Below are 21,350 nucleotides of genomic sequence, written 5' to 3'. Positions count from 1 at the left end.
CAAAAAATACAAAAATCCCACTTTTACATCTGAATACTCCTCATTTCCCACAGATCCACATGCAGACACAAACTCTGTCCTTTGTTCTGTTGAGTCTTCTGCAGACTTTAAAGGTGGGATTTATGATTACGCCTCAGTTTTACAAGCACTGCTCCACAGAAACAAATACACAGAGAGGAAAAACTGCTGAGTAAGATGAGTGATGTTTCAGAATGTAATGAGCTAAAGTTCACTCCTCTGCTCTACTTGCTGAACAAGAGAATATTTATGCTGGTAAGGTTTGGTACAACGTATTCGGAAACTTGTTTTAGCACACGCACACACACAAAGAAAGAGAAATATACAAACAAACAAAAAAAAGAACAACACAACTGACACTGAATCCCACAAAAAAAGAAATTGGTAACCTGAATAAAGAGAGGAAGGGACCTGTAAATTGTATTTGTTCAAATTATAAGCCAGTTCCACTATTTTGTCATAGTTGTCAGGTATAAAAATAAAAAATAAATAGATGAATGAGGCTTGAGTAAGAGCCACAGAACACTGTAATAATGGGTTTTGGTTTTAATATTCACAAACTGTAATTTTACAATAAGCATAATTATGCATTAAACATCGGATGCAGTATACGTTGGACCTCTCTGCACCAAGCAGTGAACTGCACTGAGACCAAAGCCAGGCAGCGGATCACTCCAACAGAACATCTGAGGTGTGGGATTATTATGTCTTCGTCCTTCTTCATCCTTGGTATCTGCAAGATTCCCTCCAGTTGAACGTATTAAGATATCATCACAGAGCACTGCACCCAAGTTGAACCTGTTTTACCTTCAGTGAAGAGCTCATGGACAAAATGCGTGACCTTGGGCTGCACACAACTTTGTTGTTGCATTGTGCAGCACATAGCACCCACCAAATCCTGTATGAAAGCCCCTTTAAACACCCTGATTTAACCCAGTGATCACGACTGTGGGAGCTGTCTTACAGTTTCTTATAACTGTCGGGGAATGCATCTCCTTTTTTTGTGTCCGATACTGGTCAGGACCATCAAATTTCCTACATCTTGGTATATGGAGAACTCAGAGAGGGTAATCTGACACAAGAAAAAGCATCTGTGGCGTTAATGTACAGCGATTGAGCCACAAAATGTGACTGTAAGGTGAGCAGCTTACAAGTCCTCCGGTTAAACTGACCAAATAGGTCATATTTTTCATCCCCTTGGAAATATCCCCATAAAGGTGTCTGCTCACATACCACCGTTACAAGCTACAGGAGGGAAATACAACTATATAAATAAGAGTGTTTCCAAATCAAAAGTGAATACCCCGGGAGGAGAAAAGATGGACCCTCCCATCTGGCACAGTTACAAAGTCAAATATTTGAGGAGTGATCTCAGTTAACAACACAATTTGCAAAAGAAAAAACCTTTGTCACTTCCTGTTTGCGTTGAGCAAATACATCTTCTGGTTAAGGTTAGAAAGCAAAAGTACCCGTTTCGGGTTAAAAAATGGATGGATAGGTCTGAAATGCAACCTCTCTACTACTTCACCATTGCAGTAACGTCTGCCATGTTTACACTTGCAGTCATTGCATTTTCGCATATTGTAATTGTCAGTTATTGCAGCCAGCTTGAGAAAAAACAACCCCTGGTTACATTTTTGGAAGGAGGGAAGTCTTGGTCAAACAAAAAAGCGCAGCATCTGCACGAGCCCCTAAAATCAAACTAACAAACAAAAATGTGGGTACATTTTGGTAAAGTGTCAGCCATGTAAACAGCTCTTCATGTATTAAAAAAAATGTGAAAAATGCAGAGAAATTAACAGTGAAGTTCAGGCTTTATTGAGCTTTTATTAGATGAAAGAAATACAATCACCACCTGCAAACCAGCTTTAATATTCCTTCAACATTTCTATGAATGGTGCAAATGCAAACAGAAAATAAGCGTTTGAAAGTACATAGTTCTCACTGGAGCACCTTAGTCCTCGATACTTTCAGGAAGAAATGTCTGGTCATACAGCACCTGATATCAAATTATTGATTCATTCCTGGCTGGGAATCAGATTGTATGAGCAAAAACACCATCACTACTATGACATGTCTTACTCATTTCTGTTTTCCTCACAGAAGAAGCTCTTAAACTGTTACTTTTCCCTTTAGCACCCACGGTGTTTGATGTTGTGTTACATATATTTAACACAACAATTTATTTATTTATATATATTTATTTAGTTTGAAAAAAAGGACTTTATGATTCACACATAACTGCCGCCCAGGTATCTGTCTCCCTGTGTGTCTATGTTGACTTTGGAGTTGAGTAGTTAATCATCCATTTTTAACAGAACAAACCACCAGCCGTTTTGGTTTATTACAGTCACTGTCGGGCACCATTTGGCTGAAACACCACACCAACTGTGGCATCATCTGCAACCATCACCACCCTCCATCCCGTGATTACCTCTCCACCACCACCCCCACATTCTCTATTTTCTCTTTTTCCATCCTTTCACACCTCCATCCTAACAATCCTCAGTCCCTGGGGTCCACTGCTCAGGTGAGAGCAACCTAAACAATTGTTGCCATGGTAAACTGCCAACACAAGTCCAAACAACAATTAATGATGGTGATGATGGTAAACAACTTCCTCCTCCATTTCCCTCTCTCCTTATCCAGCCCTCACTTTCCACTTTTAATCCTATAAACATCAAATCCTCCTCTTTTACAAAAACACCATCTGTTTTTTTTTCTTTCTCTCAGCTTGCACTGTTTGTAACGCCTCCAAAGCAAAACACAGTTCAGGACCCGGCTGATATTTGGGCTCATTTGCCCGTGATTATATTAACCAGACACAACTTGCTCACCCCCATCTGTCAGCTTGCCCTCGTTCCAGACGCCCATATGTACACAAGCGTGACACGTAGCAAAAAATGACACTGAATTTGCCTGAAAAACAGGTTAACAGTGTCTGTTTCCCCTTAACCTTTTGTGTGCCAACAGGAGCACCCCCAAAAAGGGAACAGTGTGTACCCCACATCCCATACCCCCCTCCCCCAAAATAACAGACAAACAAACACACAGTGTCTTGCACCCCTCGTGTGTCCCGCTTTTCCTCAGTGATGGTTGGGCTAAATCCCGTCTGACAGGTCAGACTCATCTCATTGTCAGTCCAAGCTGTCGTGGCTACTGTCGCCGGGAGATAACCCGCGCACATGTTGCATGTCTGTAAATATGTGTGTCTGCAAACATGGATGAGTGTGATCCGAACAATCATACATCATCTAACTTTTGGTAGTGATACTGTCATTCCACTATAGCTGTTTCCACATGTGCAAGGCACAGCTGAAGCTTTCTAGATTTTTTCTGGAGGGCCTGTATGTACGCACACATATGCAGCCAAAGATTTTACACAGAGTGAGTGTAGATGCTCATAATTGCTGTTTCATATCCTCAGATGCTTGTCTGCATATCCATCTCCACTTATTCACTGTGGACACATCAAAATATACAGGGAAGAGATATCAAGTCAGAAGAACTCTTTATGAATGGATTTTGTCAGTAGCCTCATCCATCTTCCTTATTGTGCCAAACTTACGGTCATGAAAAGTGAAACCAAAGCAGATGTGCCTGAAACTCGTATTCTGTCCAATGGCCGGCAGGGGCAAAGTAAATAGACATTATGGATGTCTGTCAGAAAAAATTCTTTTTCTCACTTGATTTGTTACTTTATCATTAGTTTTAACAATAGGTCTAAATTGTTTCAAGTCTTCAGTCACTGAGCAGGATGAGCATCTTTAAATCTTTGCTCAGATTTAGAGTAATGTAGATAATAAACAGCTTTGAGACCGGTGTCAGATGGCAGTGTCGAGCTTCTGCGGTTTGCACTCAGATCCTCCCCTCACTCTTTCCATTTAATAAAATCTAGATTTCCACTGCCAAAGCGCTTCATTTGGATCATTTAGAAACCAATAAGTGACCTTACGGTCATGGTTTCATTGCAGTCAATGAACACGTTTTAGCTAAGTTTAACAGCCCATTACTAACTGCTCCTTAATGTAGTCAAGCCTGACAGCTGGTAGAGATTGAGCTATTTTCATAGATATTCGCTTTAAGGAAATTAATCAGTCCCAGAGAAAGTTAAGGACACACTTTGCTACATGAAGAACTTTTACTTTTAATTTTTTTTCAAAACTAGAAGTTTTGAGTTTCCTTTTCCAAAAGTGTTTTGACACCATAGACTGCTTTCAAAATAATTTCACCCATTGGTTTGATGAGTACTGTGTTGAAGTCTCATTTGTTATTGATTGAAATTTCGTGAAACGATTGGATCTGACAGAGAACCTGAGAACGGTCCATTGCATGTCCACTGGGGCTTGATGGCTGCACTCATCACCCATCATATTGCTTAACTTACTGCCTCACCGTAACTTAAATGGGTGAGAAAATATGTACAGTTGTTAGGAAAAGGGGAAATTAGTTGTAATAATTTGGGGTATTTCTGCGCTGAATTTCTCAGCTTGTAAAGTGATAAAGTACATCTCACTCCAAGACTGTAAGGTTTAATATGCTGCTTACCTCTCAGCACGCCGATGATTTCAGGCTTTTCACAACATATTTTAACCGGGCTGCAAGAGTTTGTCCCTAATACACCAAAAGGTATTTGTTAGGTCCAACATAGATGCTGATGGACAGTTTGCAGGATATGAGGCATAGTGTTTATTAGTCCTCTCTGAACATTTACCTAAGAAATATTAAAGCACTTTTGTCAAAAATATCAGAATATGTTGTTTGTATTTTTTTTCAGCTTTGACAGACTTCAGCTTCTTTTGTTAACTTATGTTCATGAACAAAGTGCAATTCAACCCCCAACAGACAGAGTGTGTATAATTTTGCCAACTGAAAGTCACAAGTCATTGTGGTGTAGCTGCGTGGAGTTTGAAGGTGTTTGAGATTTGAGGATGTAGATAAAGAATGAAAGAGAAAGACAATACAGCTCATGTACCTGACTGAGGATATAACCAAGCATATTTTCTTTGTCCCACCTTTTTATATCGAAATGGCATGTACTGAGCCCAGTACCATGTGGCCCAGAACACACACACACATGCAGACATTCCTGCGTGGAGCATATGCCAGTGGCAATACACACACATACAGGCCAGAACATCCTTTAATTAGAGTAAAATTTACTCACAATCTCAACAAGCTTTTCTTTTTGGCACAGTTTCTTTTACATCGTGTGCACGTAAACACACACAAAACTGCAGAATTACATGGCTACTTTATGCATGCACGCACGCAGATCCCTTTGATAAAATTGCATTTCTTAATCACCCCCCCCCAGTGCACTTTCTGATAAAATAATGGTAGAGCCCTGACTTCTTCATCTGCGCAAACACACACATATAGACACGCACACACTGATTTACCACACACAAAACTAAGCATACGAAAGAAGAGAAAGAGCTGGCACATTTTGGTGTCTGATATGGCTGACCCAGATCTTGGAGCATGCATGGCAGAAGATGTGAGGAGGAGGAGGAAGGGTATAAAGGGGGAGGGTTGGGGGTATCTGGGTGTTATGCATGTATGAGGGAGTTGAAGGATGGTGGGTGTCGGCTCCTGGGTTCCTCACAGAGGATGTTTTCCCCCCAAAAGAGTCTAATTTGGAAAGCAGCAGGAGGTTGGTGGGGAAAAAATTGTCAGACATCAGTGAAGGTCGGAGTTTGTAAAACATGAATAGACAGCAGAAAATAAATGGAGGAAAAATTATGTAGAATGTGAAGACATAAGGTTCTCCACTTTATTGATACCAGCAGTTGTAAGAGTCCTCAATTGGAATGTTTTTGTTGGTGACAATAAAAGAACTTGGTTGATTTAATTGTGCTGCTTTTAGCTGGATACTATTTTTGATTTAGCTTCAAAACTAGTTATATTAAAAAAAAAGTCCTAATTCTGTATTACATAAATGATTCAAGTGTCAATGTGTAGCATTAAGGGGCATATATGGACAGAAAACCATATAATTGCACATCTAATTTTCAACAGTGTAGAATTGAATTGATATAGCAAGTATTTTGTCTTTGTTAGCTTGAAATAAGCAATTTATCTCTACTAAGGTAGTCCAGCATCCTACTGCAATGTTTTAAGCCCAACACAAAAAAAATATTCTAGATGGATCTTTTATATTTCTTAAGGTTTTGCAGCCTCCACAGTTTTTCATTCATGTTTAGGAAAGAAGGGTGACAGGAGGGATATTTGTTAGTTGCAATCTGCAACTTCAGCACTAGATGTCACTAAATTAATTCCTTTTCTTGAGTTGACCTCATGGGTTGTTTGTTCATGCAATCCAAAACAAGTTCTGATTATGTTAAAAGAATAAGCAACCTCTAGAGCACCTGCATGTGAAATGTAAAAATGGCTGCTATCACGATGGCGGCGTAGCATATAGAACGTATTTCAGTCCTCATCGTAATATGTTAACTGCCATGTAGCTATGATTTCTAACCATAACCAAGTAATGTGATTGATTAAGTCCAACCCGGAAATGAGAAAAGTATTTTAGTAAAGTTTTGCTGTTTTTTTTACTAAACGTGAAAAAGCAGTTGCCAAATGTTGATCTTGAATGTGCATCCCGCAGTTGAAAGTACTGAACATATTGCATGATGCCATCCCCATGACTCCATCCTCCTGATGAGGACTGTACAGCTTATTCAAGGAAACACTTGTGAATGAGGTTTGCTTCCACGTTAAAATGGTGTGGGTGTGGATCTCCTACACACTGTTCCCTTTCATTTTAGCAGCTTCTGCAAATTAGTGAAAAAGTAATGAAATTCAATGTCAATCTAAGTAGTTATAATGCACCTTGCTTAATATTTATTGGACACAGCCTGCATAAGTTTATATGGTCCACGTCTGATCCCTGATCTCTGGTTTGTGAGGTGCAGTGACATCTGGTGTCAAAGTCACAAGTTGCAACAAACTGAATAAATGTGCCTCAACCTTCCTATCCAAGAGTGCAGAAGAACACATAGATTCTTAATTTCACAGCAATGATTTCTGCCAAAAGATCATCAAAAATGTTACACATTAACAAAGTAATCAACCCAAATCAACTCATTATCTTTCCCACATCCTGACCTTAACCTACACCACTTCATTGTCTCATTATAAAATACAAAGATTTACTGTACAAAAATAATCTGAAATCAATCGGAAAGGCACACAAAGGATCTCGAAAGTTCTGTCCCTCTGGAGGAGTAATCATATAATCTGAAATTGAATTTGGGATGTTTATATGTTTCTTAGTACAAGCTTTTTACTTGTCCATATAAGATTTTGCAGCTAATACAAACGTCTGACAGAGAGACTAAGAGGATGCTATCAAGACCCTCTCAGAAAGTTCTGTTTTTTTAACTCTATGCCTGCTTCATCTTTGCCCTGTCTTCACTTTTAAATGTCTCTTAGCAATAGATTAAATCTGGTTCCCATGCAGGCGGTTTAAGCATATCTTTCCCCAGGCACAGCAAATGGTGCAGAGTGCCTCAAACTCCTCACACAGATAGAATTAGTGCCTGGAAGAGGTGAAACTCCTTCAATTCAATAGATTAAGAAAAGGTCTTCTCCCCCACACTTAATGTGTCTTTCATCGAATCAGTGAACTCAGACTTGGCAGTGCTTAGGAAACATTGCTGGGCTTAAAGGGGTCTTTGTGGCCCACTGTGATAGGAAAAAGAGGAAAATGGACTTGAGGCATCTCTTAAGTGTCTTTTCTGTGCTCATATATTGTCAAACAACGCAAACCCACCATCCAGATTCTTACTGTCGTCCTGCTCTGCAAGCATGACCGATTCACGTCGTTCTCGGATGGCTTCATCTTTTTTAATTACTTTAAGTGTTGGCCATCTCCTCTTCACGTGAGTAATGGGAACGGGATGGAAAATAGGACCAGCCTTGTTACATTTCCTTTGTTAGTCTGAAAAGCAATCATCTCCGTGTATGTGTGCTGTAATCAGTGAGTGTGATTGGTAAGGAGGGAGCAAAGTACAACGAGTTGTATGGAGACAAACAGAAAACTGAGCAGCAAGTTTAGCTGTGGGGGAAGTTTGGTGGCAAAGAACGAGAAATGGCAGCAGAAATTAAGGTGAGACCCCAACGAATAAAGGAATGGAAAGACTGCCTGAAATGAATAGCAGAGAGGCTGAACGAAAGAGGAGAGGAAAGGAAGGAAGACAGAGAGAGTTTTATCTGACTTTCACAGCCTTGGTGATATGACAGGCTTGGCAATCCAAAGCGGTTCACCATGACACCCCCTACGAAGGACAATCTTCTTGCTGCCGTACATACACATTCTCCTGCAGCGCGCACACACACACACACACACACACACACACACACACACACACTGTACTTCAGCCCAATCCTGCCTCCTTACCACCCATCTCCTCCCTCCCTGCCACCCTCCGTCTCTCTGTACGGGATAATCCATCCCCCACCCCCAAATACCACCGCTCAGTAAAAAGATATTTCCAAGGGCCTGGATCTCAGGCAGTCACATGCTTCATGCTCACACAAAAGGCATAGTCGGTGCACACATGCAGATGACATCAAATACACGCACATCAGAATTTATAGGATACGGGTACTGTCCCAAAATACAGATGGAGGCATCTGCCTTTCACAGATAATTAAACTCCACCCTTCCCTTTTTCATTCTTCCTTCCATCTCTATCTTCTCCAGCCTTCCTAGATTCGTATATTTGTCATTATGGAGAGTTCATGCATCATTACCAGTCTTGGCATTGCTGTTGTTTGCTCTGTCCTTCCATGCTGCCTAATGTGAATCACAAGAAGCGAAAGACAGGGACTTGCTATGACTCATGTGAGGCTCATTGAGCAGAGCTAAGTCAGAGCTCATATGGTGCAGATAAAGAGAGAAGTCCAGCCAGATAAGTAAAACAGAAATGTCTTTGTTTTGGAAAGACTTTTTCTGAATGCTCTTGTATATTTCTTTTCATTAAATGGGGGCTTATACATCTATAATTTAAGAAACACTAAATGAAAGGTGTTTATACAGTATATATGGAAAAATGTGTCTATTTTTCATATTAATTCTATGTATTGTGTAGAGATTTAGTTGTTGTTTTTTTTGGCATGGGTTGCCAGTCCATCACAGGGCCAACACAGAGATAAACAACTACCCACGCTTACTCCTGTTGTTAATTCAAAATCAACAATTAACCCTGAATGCATACTTGTACAGTGGGAGGAAGCTGGAGTACATGTGGAGATCCCAAGCATGAACAGGGAGAAAACATGCAAACGCCACACAGTAAGGCCCCAGCTGCAATTTGAACCAGTTAGTATCAAGCTGTGAGGCAGCAGCGTTTAACCACCTCACCACCGCGCAGTCAGTATGGAGAACATTTAAATCTTAAGTTTTTCTCTGTTTTACTCCAGATTCCACAGTCAAATCATCATCTGTTCTATCAGAAAGGACCATCTGATGTACTGCAGCAAATTTAAATCTCTGCATTATGTTTGAAACACAAGAAACACAACTTTTGAATTGCAGTACAATGCTTTTACGGAACTTTTACCTATCATGTCAATGCATCTTTAGCTTTTAGAGTGTGTTATTCCAATTGTTTCCAGATAGGCAAACACAAACTTTATATCCCTCAAAAATATAGCTTTGGAACCCCAAGGGGTGAACAACTAAGTAAGGTTGATGGCTTAGTAATATATTTTAAGGTTAAAGTCTCCAGAGTCATGAAAGAGGTTCTTTTTTTAACCTGCTCGATCACCAAAGTACCTCAGGCTGCACTCACAACCTGCTCTGGAGCAGTTTCAGATCAAATCACCTGAAAGAATAAAGAGACTTTCACTGATTCTTGTCTGGAAGACAACCTTTTAAATGTCACCAGGCAGAAGTATTTAAAGTCGTTGTAACAAAATTGAAAGGGCTTAATTGACATTTGACATTTGTAATATTTAGCACAATAATCCAATCACTGTGCAGAAGAAGCATCAAATGAAACCAAAGACGTCCATTTTATGGCTGAAGGGGAAAGCCCAAGTTGATCAAGAGAACAACCGCCATCATAGTACAGTTGATACAACACTGTTGAAGTGACAGCAGCACCTTTGTTGCCACTTTATGCAACGTTATATTTTTAATGTCATTTTAATGTGTGATGGCATTAAAAGTTCAAATCTGATAAAGATTATAACGGAAGGAAACAATAGAAGGATACGAGCAAGCATCATGGCTTTGCATATCATGAAGAATGGTTGAAATATTTTTATTCAAAATTGTTTATGTTGCTTTCAGTAGTTATTTTGTATTCAAATTGACTTCATTGTACTTGTCTGTGCTTTTCTGGCCCAGTTTTTCTATGCTTGTATTCAGGCCAAATAACATCAACCTTATTTCTACCATGAGTCAAAGTCTAATCAACGTATTTTAATTGCCTGGTTTTGACATGGCCATGGAGTAGTTTCTCATTTCTAGATGCAAGGCTGTCTCCTCTCCTGTTTGTCAAGATTAAAAGTTCATTGACTCAAAAATATTTCAGGGCAAAAAGGTGCTGCTTGTGTTTTATTTATGAGCAGCTAAGAGGCTGCTGCAGGGCAACCCCATTAGCATAGTGCTGGGGTTGTTAGTTGATCCATTTGAACACGTAGAGGATAGATTTGGGATCAGGCTGGGGACAAAGAGGAGCAAAGGTGACTTAAAGAGGATAGGTGAAGAGGAGCAGGAGGCTATGGGAAGTGGATGAGGGAGCTGAAGGTCGCAAAGTGAAGTGGAAACAAAGGCAGGGGAATATTCCAGTTTACAGAGGAGTCACAAGAGACTCGTGTAACCACTTAACACAAGGCATGTGTGTGCATCTCTTTGTGCAGCACAGACAAATTCCCAAAAGATCTCTTTGTCTGAGCTGCTCACACATGCACAGCAACTGAACACTCCCCGCATCATGATTGGCATCGGCTCACAGTTTGCCACTTCACATCATAACGATGACTGTAGGTGTTCTGAATCAGACAATCTCGTTGACAGCAGCTAATCGACATGAAGCAGTGTTCATATGTAGGACAGATGATGATGGCTGAACTCAGAAACTATCAGTGTGTAATCAGAAGATACAGCAGAACAAGGTGGTTGAAAGTGGTAGTGGTCAATACAGTATGTTGTATAATTGCTGTATGATGACAAAAGTGTGATGAAAGAGAAAAGAAAAACATGTGTTCACACACACAGTATCTGAGAGCATTGTGGTTTTTGCCAGCTGTGTTATTCTGTAGATGAGTTAAGGTCAATGAATCCATTTTGCACACAACTAGAAAACAGTCTTTTGTTTGACAGCTGGAACAGGTCAGGGTTTGCATCACACTATAAGCATTCTTGGATTCATCTAATCTCATCACCAAAGAGGACTATTGTCAGATCATGTCTCTAGAAACCATGAATATGTGACAGCGTTGGTCACGTCTTTTATATTTCTCAAAACAGCTGCATCAAAGTGCATAAGTTCAGGCCTTTTAAACACAAAAAACAAACATACATTTGGAGGTTGTCTGTCTTGGAGCACTGATGTCAGCTATGTATTGGTCTGGACACCTGAATATGAATCCAGAGTGAGACCTAGATTAATCGCTCTTGAACACAAAGCAATCCTTTTTTTCCATTGTCACTCACTGCCTGGTTGAATTTTGGTTACACTTAGAAAAAAATGACTTGGCTCGGGTCAGAAAAACATAACACTTTGGTGTAAAACACAACCTTTAAAAAACTTCTCTCCGGTGACCAGGCAGACTCATCACGAGCTTTAGCCTCATAAGACAGATGATGCAACCAGTTTGCATTTGCAGAGGATCAAACACTGCCCACTGCATCTCTAGACATGCACAAACTATTCTTTGGTGTCGGTGCCCTGACACAGCAGCTTAGGAAATATTAGTTGACAAGATTAAGCGCTGCAAACATCACTCCTTTCCCAAGCAGACTATGTCAATTTGGTCATTGTTTAATATATCTCTGTAAGATCAGAGTGGACAAGAGGTACTTGCATGTAGTTAATCAGGCTCGGGTTGATGTGCACCAAGCACTGCTCAGAATTACAAGCTTTTATCTAAGTTGACTTTCATGGTGAAGGTGTTGTTTCTAAACAGCTTCCAGATGTCTTAAAGGAGAATGACGCTCCCAGTCGTGCTTCTATTGTCTGCGTAAAACTGAAACAGCTCCTCTTTGGGTTTCTAATGCAGAATGACGCAGGAGATTGTTCTGTACGGGTGCTACTTGATCTCAGTTCAGCATTTGATACTGTAGATCATAATAATTTGGTTGAAATGCACCGGCAGTCAGTGGCTATCTTGGTAAATATTTGCAGTCATCTGAACCTTTATTGTTTTCAGGTGTTCCCCAAGGTTCTGTTCTGGACCCAGTGCTATTTGCCCTTTACTTTCTCCTCTTGTTTTCATAGTAATTATTTTCATAGGTGTATCTCACCAGATAATCTTTCTTTCTGAACAGCATGAAGTCCTTTAGAAAGTGTTTGGCTGACGTTTTTCTGTATAGCCGAGAAAAAACAGCGAGATGCTGGTTTCTGGTCCAGCTGGCCCAAAAGTGCTAGTCTTGATTTTTAGTCTTGTTTGTTGAAAACTACTTTGCACAATCTTGGCGTTTACATGAGCCAGGGTTACTTCAGGGCCGTAGACTGTTATAGAACATTATAGATTTAAATTATAATGTGAACAACCAATGCCAAAACAAAATCGGATCTCAGTAAAAAAAATTCGGAAATGAGCATTAAGACCTGCAGTGTGAACGTAGCCTTAATTTCTTTATACCGATTCAGAACCCATTTAGCCATTCTTGTTCTGACATTCAAAGTCTTGCATGGTTAACCTCTCAAGACCCGAGCTCTTTTTTGATATTAATGTTTTATTTCTCTTTGCTTTTGGGGCTTATTGGAACCCCCTAAGTGTAAAAACTAAGCATCATCTTTTGACATGATGTAGTTTTAGAGAAAAATGATGTCCACTTATGTGGACACTCGTTTTGAATTTAACCCAAAATGTGATGTCCACACATGTGGGCGCGTGGTTCTAAGAGGCCCCTGCACATATGAAAGGCTCAATGAAGCCCAGCAATGGCAGTAGGATTCTGAGGTCCTCTAATCTAGGTTTGTTGGTTGTTCCTCAATCTCGGCTTTGAATAGAAAGAGACTTTTGAGGTTGTTGCTCCGAAACGTTGGGACTCTCCTGTTGGACCTGAGATTAGTAAATACTATAGGCACCTTTAAAAAGCAGTTAATGAGCCATTTGTTTGAACTGGCTTTCATTTATATGCGTCTCATTTATCTTGCCATGACATGTTTGTATCTGGTCAATTGGTTTATGTCTATTGTTTTACTTCCTGTGTGTTTTTTTTAATCATTTTGTGTGAAGCACTTTGCGACTTACATTCTTGAAAAGTGCTATAAAATACAATTTACTGGCTTGCTTATTTACTGACCCATCTTTGTTGCAAGTCAGTGATGTGTAATGACAGAAATTCCTCTGGCTTTTCTCTCGGTGAACATGTAAAATTAATAGAAAATATAAAGTGATATTTATTTAAACAAAGAAATTAAAAGTGACAAGCATTTTATGTTAGATTTCTTCTCCTTAGCCCTTTATCGATTCTCCTTTTTTAAAAAGGAGGTGAACAGGCCATCAACAAACAAACTCCCGTACAAAGGAGACGAGGGATGCTACAGGTTGGACAGATGACGTCACTGTCGCCAAGCCAGGGTATGGCACAGAAGGTCGGGGGTGCAGTGACGCTCCCTAAAGGTTCAATTAGTGCTGTGCTACAGGAGCAATGCTAGACAGGGTTTGTCCTCTGAATAAGAACATTATTGCTGTAATTAATAACTTAGTCGCTTCAGCATAATAACAACAATAACAATAAAAACAGCAGCAACAGGAAAAGCATGGAGCAAACAGGGGAGCGTGAAGAAGGATTTGATGCTTTGTTAACAACTCTGTGCTGTGTTGAATAAAATAAATCCTCATTTAATGTTTTGAAAATGGTCAAATTATAGCTTCAAGTCATGTTGTTTTCTTCACTTGGCCCAAAGCAAACAGCCCTTCGAAATGTTTATAAGTAAAAGATATTGCACTCCTCATAAATGGCACAAATCTCTCCCTAAATTTAGCTTTGCAGTGTCCACGCTGTATTTTTCCGATTTGGGAGTGTGCCACATATTTACTTAGAGAGTGTGTAGAGGGACAATTCAAATAGACCAAATCAGTTATAAATTTTATTTTTACATGTTTCTTGCAGTTTATTTATAGGTGAGACGAGCTTAAAAACAAGCTGTTGAGCACCCTAAACTTTCTTTAAATGTAACAGGATGTATTCCAGTTTTTTTTTACTTATATGACACAGCTGATGTACTCGTTTACTATAAGTCCTGAATTCAAATGCACATTTATGTAAGGATAAGCCTTAAACTGTGCTTGAAGTATTAAAAGTAAAAGTAGTCATTGCAGAGAAAGAGCTTGAGTAAATGCCACTCTTTTGTAGTCTACATCATTAGATCATCATTACTAATGGCATTTTACAGTGGCAGATAGTTGAGGTGGAGCTCATTTAAAAAAAAATAATAATAATAATTGTAAAAAATGTGCAAATTGCAAGAACATGTCGTCTGAAGTGACATCCTCCTCCCATGCAAATGTTAAAATGGTGAAAAAAATTATAAGAAATGATAAATTTTTAGAATGATGAATGTAGAGCAGCAAAAACCTCTAAAATAAATGTTCATATTGACTTGATATGGTGTTTTATCGTTTGTATGTTTAAGGTTGTTTGGGCACCAGCAGCTTTTATTCAAAGTGTCAAAACAGGAAAGGACAAAAACCTGCCTCTGAGCTACCCAGAAATCTGAACAAACAACATGTGCATAGCATCCCTTAAAACTCTCATCTTTTTCCTGACTGAACTTTTTCCAGCTCATACTACTGTTTCAGGACCTCCTGACATTAAAACAAGAAACACACATGTGTGAATGATGACGGCTCTGCCGATACTCAGGACCTGGAACACCTAAATGGATTGCAGCCATCATCAGTGTGATTACTTCCATCTGTGTTTAATGAGCTGAATGCATCGGGTTCGTGCTGCAACCGCTCCTTCTCCTGACCTGAGGAAGATAACTTTGAAGTAAAAATCAAACAGGAGTTTATGGAGTTATCTAAATATTTTCTAACTCCCCAGAAATGTCCAGCAGAGCATACAGAGACAAACTAGGAGCCAGAATGAAAGCTAGCACGTGGAAGCGTGTCAGCTTTTTTTTTAAATTTCACAAATTGTACATAAAATGCTGTCATGTCATTTCTAGCAGAGCAGGACGTCTCCTGTGGACAGTGGAAATGCCAAATCTGAAAATCTCACTGTGTTTCGGTGTTTTTGTAGAAAGACCATAGATGATAAAAGTTGCTAATTATGACATTTAGAAGTCCTGGTTGCCAGATTCTTTTATTTCTTGGTACATATTCAGTCTATTTTCAGTGTATATGCCAAGCTAAGTTGACTCGGCTCCAACTTAATTTGAACACCACAGGACAGATGTTTCAATCTTCTAATCTTGTTCTCTACAAGGAAGCTCATGAGCGCATTTGCCAAAATGGCTAATTACTCCTTAAGTGAGGACAATTTGGAGCTGGATGTTTTTTTTTCGTAGTAAGGATTCGTGTTGCTCTGCAAATGACTCATCAGCAGGTAGAACTAAACGGATCACATAGTTTCCCCATGAGCTCCCTGTTTAAACACGTCTTGGGTTGTCACACCTAACATCTTGTCGATCAGACTTCAGGATTATTGTTGTAAAAGCTTCTGGAACAGCAGAGCTGCGATGAAGCAGCTGATCAGATCAGTTCATCAGAGACCCAGAGGCTCAAATAAAACTTTCTTGGAAGAAAGATCAGTTGACTCCTCTAATCCATCTGTGAAAATGTGTTTTAAGAAACGTTTCAAAACACTCACCAGATAAAACTCCAACACCCTTGTGCTTTATATTGCAGCACTTATACATTCAGACCACACTGCAACTTGCTGTAAAAGTGGTTCAGATTGAAATATGATATTGGTCCTTGGGGAGAACCTAAACCTCACTGGCTTGTTCATTCTCAGTGCATCTCCTTGCTCTCTGCTTAAGACATAGATTAATATTTGAACATTTTTCTACCCATAATCGCATCACAGCTCCATATTCTCGTCTGAAGCCACCACTTTTTTGGAATGAGAGTTTGTAAAATTGATTATTAAAGTGCAGAGCTGTCTCAGACATGAGGAGCCATAGAACCGTTGAACAAGCACATATGTATGGAGCCACAGCATGTGAGATGAAAAGAAATTACACTGTGACCGCACTGTGTCGAAACTGCATCCTCCCTCACTCAAAGAAAACACAGCAGATAACAGCTCTGTTGGAAACATCAGTTACTCAGCGTGTGTATGAACTGCAATTACATGAACATATAAGTTCACAAACAGAATACTGACCCAAATAATGATTAGACTTAAGCTTAACTATTACTGTTTTGTTGCAGCTGTTGCTTTACGTTATACTTTCGCTTGCTTGGTTGTTTGGTAAACTCTTCTGTTTGTATTATGTCAACCATAAATTTTATTTTATTCTTATTTTAGCATAAATGTGAATTTCCTCTAACAGTTTCCTTGTATCAGATATCTGACCTAAAATGCATTAAGGTTGTTGCAGTAAACTCGATAAAGAGCAGGAAAAGTCGGATTTCACCCCCCAGGTTTTATGTTGCTCGGGTATAATGATCCCCGTACTGTTCTGAGTGATTTACATTTAAAAGCAACTCATTTTGCTTGTTTATCAGCAGCATTCTTGCTAAATTTATCACATTTATCAAAGCGGTGGTAGCAGAGAGTGAGGCAGCAAAAGTGAGCAGTAACCTTTACTTTTTCTCTGTTCTTAGGTTGTCAAATTGAAGAGCTCCCTCCTGAGGCCCCCTGCTGACTGATAACAAGCACTACGTGGGAGCTTCATGAGCGTGTGCTCATAACCACTGCTCCACCTGTGTGTGTGTGTGTGTGTGTGTGTGTGTGTGTGTGTGTGTGTGTGTGTGTGTGTGTGTGTGTGTGTGTGTGTGGGTGGGTGGCACCATGCTGTGGACTGTGCTACTAGCGCTGCTTTTGCTTGTGCTGCTGCAGACTCAGCTCTCTGTGTGCTTAAGGGACTTGCGCACCAGGGGTTCCAGTTTGCCTCTTTACTCCCCTTCATCATCCTCTTCCTCCTCGTCGTCTTACAATGCTACCCAGCAGCGGCTGCCTGGAGCTATTATCATTGGTGTGCGGAAAGGCGGCACCAGAGCGCTCCTGGAGATGCTCAACCTGCACCCAGATGTGGAGGTGGCAAAGGCTGAGGTAAAACAGCATCACTCTCACCTTTTTCTACACTTTTACTTTTCTTTCACTACATTTACAGTGAGTTGAAAAGAAGACACCCTCTTCCCATTTTATGGTTATATGTAACAACACAGAAGGTCATCATGAAGTGGGGCTGCACAGTGTTGAGGGTTCCTGGTTCAAATCCCAGCTCAGGCTTTTCTGTGTGGAGTCTGCATGTTCTCCCTGTGTATGTGTGGGTTCTCTCCGGATGCTCCGGCTTCCTCTCATCACCCAAAAACATGCATGTTAGGTGGATTGGTGAACCTAAATAGACATTAGGAGTTGGATAAAGTGGGTATAGAAAATGGATGGATCATAAGGTGGAATATCTAAGTGAACTAATTCCAGCTGTAAAGTCAAGAAAGTTTCTAATATGTAGAGTTAGGGTTGCATTGGAGCTGAAACTGTTTTAGCTGCTAACAAGGTTAAAAGTAATGACTTGGTCAAGCTGAGGTTTTAAATAAACCAGTTAACCTTTTTTTATTTATTATTATTTGTATGCGTTTGAAGGCATTCATATCTCATTGTGCTGCTTTTGATGTGTATGAGCGTGAAAAAAGCTTGCTGTTGCTGCTTTTTGTTGCCAAGATAAAGAAACTCTTACTTCTGCTGCATTCCCACATCTGTTAAGTACCACTAAGTGTTTTCCACACTCTTGTCTCGGGGGGCCAATGAGGCGATGTCAATGCTACAAAACAATCTTCAGTGAGAAACAAATGTAAAATTTATGCTATCTTGACAAAGTTTATGAACAGTAAATGTATTAACCACCTCTGTGTAGTTAAAGCAGAGCTCAAAAACTGCCTGCACAAGCTTTTATAGAAACCGTACTCCACATTTAAAGAAATGTCACTGGTTGTTTTCCATCAACTGGTAACCAGCTGATGTATCCATGTCAAACTTTGGGTCCTTAAACACAAATGAAATGCAAGTAATTCATACAAGCTGATCAGTTAGCATACCGTGAGTGTGACTTGCTCTGCCTGAATTGATCAAATATTCCATTAGGTACTTACAAAATAAAATCAGCTTGTAAATCCACTTAAGCACTCTGCTTGATACAATGCAGTTGCCCCCATTATGTCTGTAACAAACATATTTTCTGTTTGGTGAAAGTGATTGGATTGAACTTTTAATCCACAGAATTACATAACAGGAAAATGTGAAAAGTTTATATCTCACTCAGATCAAACAAAATGAGTAATACTGAAATATGAATCAGTTATCAGGTCGTATAAGAGCAGTTCGGCCCTGCTGTGTCTCCATTAATGCAGACATGCATAGATAAAATCAGAGCAAAGTCAGCTCAACCTATGAAATTTTAAGGTGAGGCCAGCAAAGTTTGAAGGCTAATATAAAACGATGGGAACGGGGACAAAATAAAAACCACTACTGTCTTCTAAATGGTAAGGAGGGTCTTGCAATTTATTTATTTTTTGTCTCTAACATTGTTTGAATACCGATATAGGAAAAAAAAAAACATCTGCACCAACAAAATGCAAAAAATAGAAGTTAATGGTAAGTTACTAAGTGCTCTTTTCCCTTCCCTTCATTTTTTTTTTTTTTTTATCTTTGGTAGGTGCACTACTTCAATGTGGACGAGCACTATCGCAGAAGCTTAGCTTGGTACCGAGCCCAGATGCCCTTCACCCTGCCTGGTCAGCTGACACTGGAGAAGACCCCTGGTTACTTCGCAGCTCCTCAGGTTCCTGTGCGCGTGTGGGACATGAACCCTGCCGTCCGTTTGTTACTCATTGTCCGGGATCCAGCGGAGAGGCTGGTCTCCGACTACACCCAGGTCCTTCACAACCGCCTGACACAGCACAAGCCCTACCAGACGCTGGAGGAGCTCCTGCTCCGCAAAGGTCACATCAACCCCGGATACAAGGCGCTGCAGAGGAGCCTGTACCACCAGCATCTGGCCCGCTGGCTGGAGGTCTTCCCCAGGGAGCAGATTCACGTTGTGGACGGCGATGCGCTCATTCGAGATCCCTTTCCTGAGCTGAGAAAGGCAGAGAGGTTTCTAGACCTGCCGCCCAGGATAAACCCCAGCAACTTTTACTTCAACACCACCAAGGGTTTCTACTGCCTGCTGTCCGCTGGACACGATAAGTGCCTGGATGAGTCTAAAGGCAGACCCCACGCTCCACTGAGCGCGCAGGCTTTGAAGAAGCTTTGTCAGTACTTCAGGAAGCCCAATAAGTTATTCTTTGAAATGGTGGGGAGATCGTTCTCCTGGTGCTGATCCAGCAGTGAAGAGCTGCAGAGGCGTCAAAGCACCTGAACAATGCAACACAATCGGGGGGGATGGGGGGGAATGTTTTTGTAGATAGATGAGCAGAGACATTTTAGCTAAATTAAAATCATCGACATCTCTTTTTGCTGATACCTTCTCAGGTATAAATGTGGCCAATTTGTGCAGCACAAACAGCTGGAAGGACATTGAGAACTGAACATGTGGCCAACAAAAACTTTTACCTTGACCAAGCTGGTGCCTCCTCAGATTCAGACGATGAAGCAACAACAACTGTGCCATAACTCCAGTTTGACACTGAAAAATACAACTAACAGCTTGTTAGTTCTCAAAGAAGATGTGCAGATTTTGAAGTGATGTAGAAGTAGATGAGAGCTGAAAAGAAGGCTGCGTTGATAAATTTGTTGCACTATGACCCGAACTGCATTAAGAGTCAATCAATGTAAACTCAGACGGAGAAAGCAAATCCTTGCTAAGATTTTTTTGACAAGTGTAAAAGTTGTGTGCGATTGTAGAAATGATTTAGTCGTCATCCTGTTTACTTCCTTCTTTCTTTTTTATTGTAAATTGTTTTACTGTATGATTAGTGGGAACATTAGATGTTTCGCTCTTTTGAAAGTAAGCACACTTTGAGTTCTTTTAGCCATAAAGGTCAATAGTGTTACTGCTAGCTTGTGTTTTTTTTTTTAAGATGTCTTTCTAATAAACGTCTTGAGTCTTCAGTTGAGTCTCCTGCCTGAACCCAGAGATGAGCTTTAAAGGGTTCGAAAAGATCAAACATAAAGACACAGAGATAAAGAGTCACTGACAGGCTTCTGTGGAAACTCTCAAAGAGAATGAATATGTTCGCTGTCAGTATCTGTCAAACATGTTCAGGATCAAAGCGAGCCTACGCTCATTCTCAACATTATGCTATTCCTGTCGAGGCATTACATCAAGTTTCACCACCACATGAACAAATGACACCTGTGGGTCACCAGGAGGGCTGTGTGTGTTCAGTTCATCCCTTTGTTCAAAGGCCTTAAACTCAACTTAAGTGCATTTTGAAGGGCCAGGTCAGACTGACATGTCACGACATGAAGACATTTTAAAACACATGATTAAAACATCAATGGGCGACTTTAAATCCCGACATGAAAACAGTGTCACCGACCACAACTCACACAGACGAAGCCGATGGGTGCAGCAGTTCATGGCTGCAAAAACATGTATAAAAACCAATCTTCATTTCCACATTCACTCATAACTGAGAGTCCACAACAGATTCCTGAAGTCGATTCTGATGCCTTCCGATGTTGTCTTTTGTCAAGAAAAAACTTTGTCGACAAAAATAAAAAATGATTCTCCTCACATCTCCTAAGAGCTGCCGATCCTCTCAAAAATACAAACAAAATGCGATTTTTTTAATTTTGTTTTTATTATTGTTAAAACTTTTAATGATTAAAAAAAATACGTATAGTAATTTATTGTTTTTTTGTGTTGATCAAACACCTTCACCTGTAGTCTCTGTGTCAAAATGGCATTACAGCATCAATGTGTCACTGTTTTTGTATTGTGCTAGGTCTAATAAATTCAATAAAACTGAGCTTAGTGCTGTGATCCACATGTGTAAGTAGCATGTGTAAAGGCAGAACA

The 21,350-nt window shown here is 40.1% G+C and overlaps 1 protein-coding gene across 1 annotated transcript in view; it reads left to right on the top strand.

The window, feature by feature from the left end:
- The window catches only part of hs3st1l2 (heparan sulfate (glucosamine) 3-O-sulfotransferase 1-like 2), a 34,009-nt gene extending 12,659 nt beyond the window's left edge, over positions 1 to 21,350 (top strand). The window contains exons 2-3 of the mRNA XM_075468932.1: positions 16,990 to 17,437; positions 19,041 to 21,350. Of these exons, the coding sequence (XP_075325047.1) occupies positions 17,177 to 17,437; positions 19,041 to 19,706 (927 nt within the window). The 5' untranslated portion in view covers positions 16,990 to 17,176 and the 3' untranslated portion in view covers positions 19,707 to 21,350. The remainder of the gene's footprint in view (positions 1 to 16,989; positions 17,438 to 19,040) is intronic.

This window comes from Odontesthes bonariensis, chromosome 6, assembly GCF_027942865.1.
Source record: "Odontesthes bonariensis isolate fOdoBon6 chromosome 6, fOdoBon6.hap1, whole genome shotgun sequence".
NCBI lineage: Eukaryota > Metazoa > Chordata > Actinopteri > Atheriniformes > Atherinopsidae > Odontesthes > Odontesthes bonariensis.
Note: the sequence above shows the minus strand (reverse complement) of the source record. Positions and strands in the feature narration are given on the sequence as shown.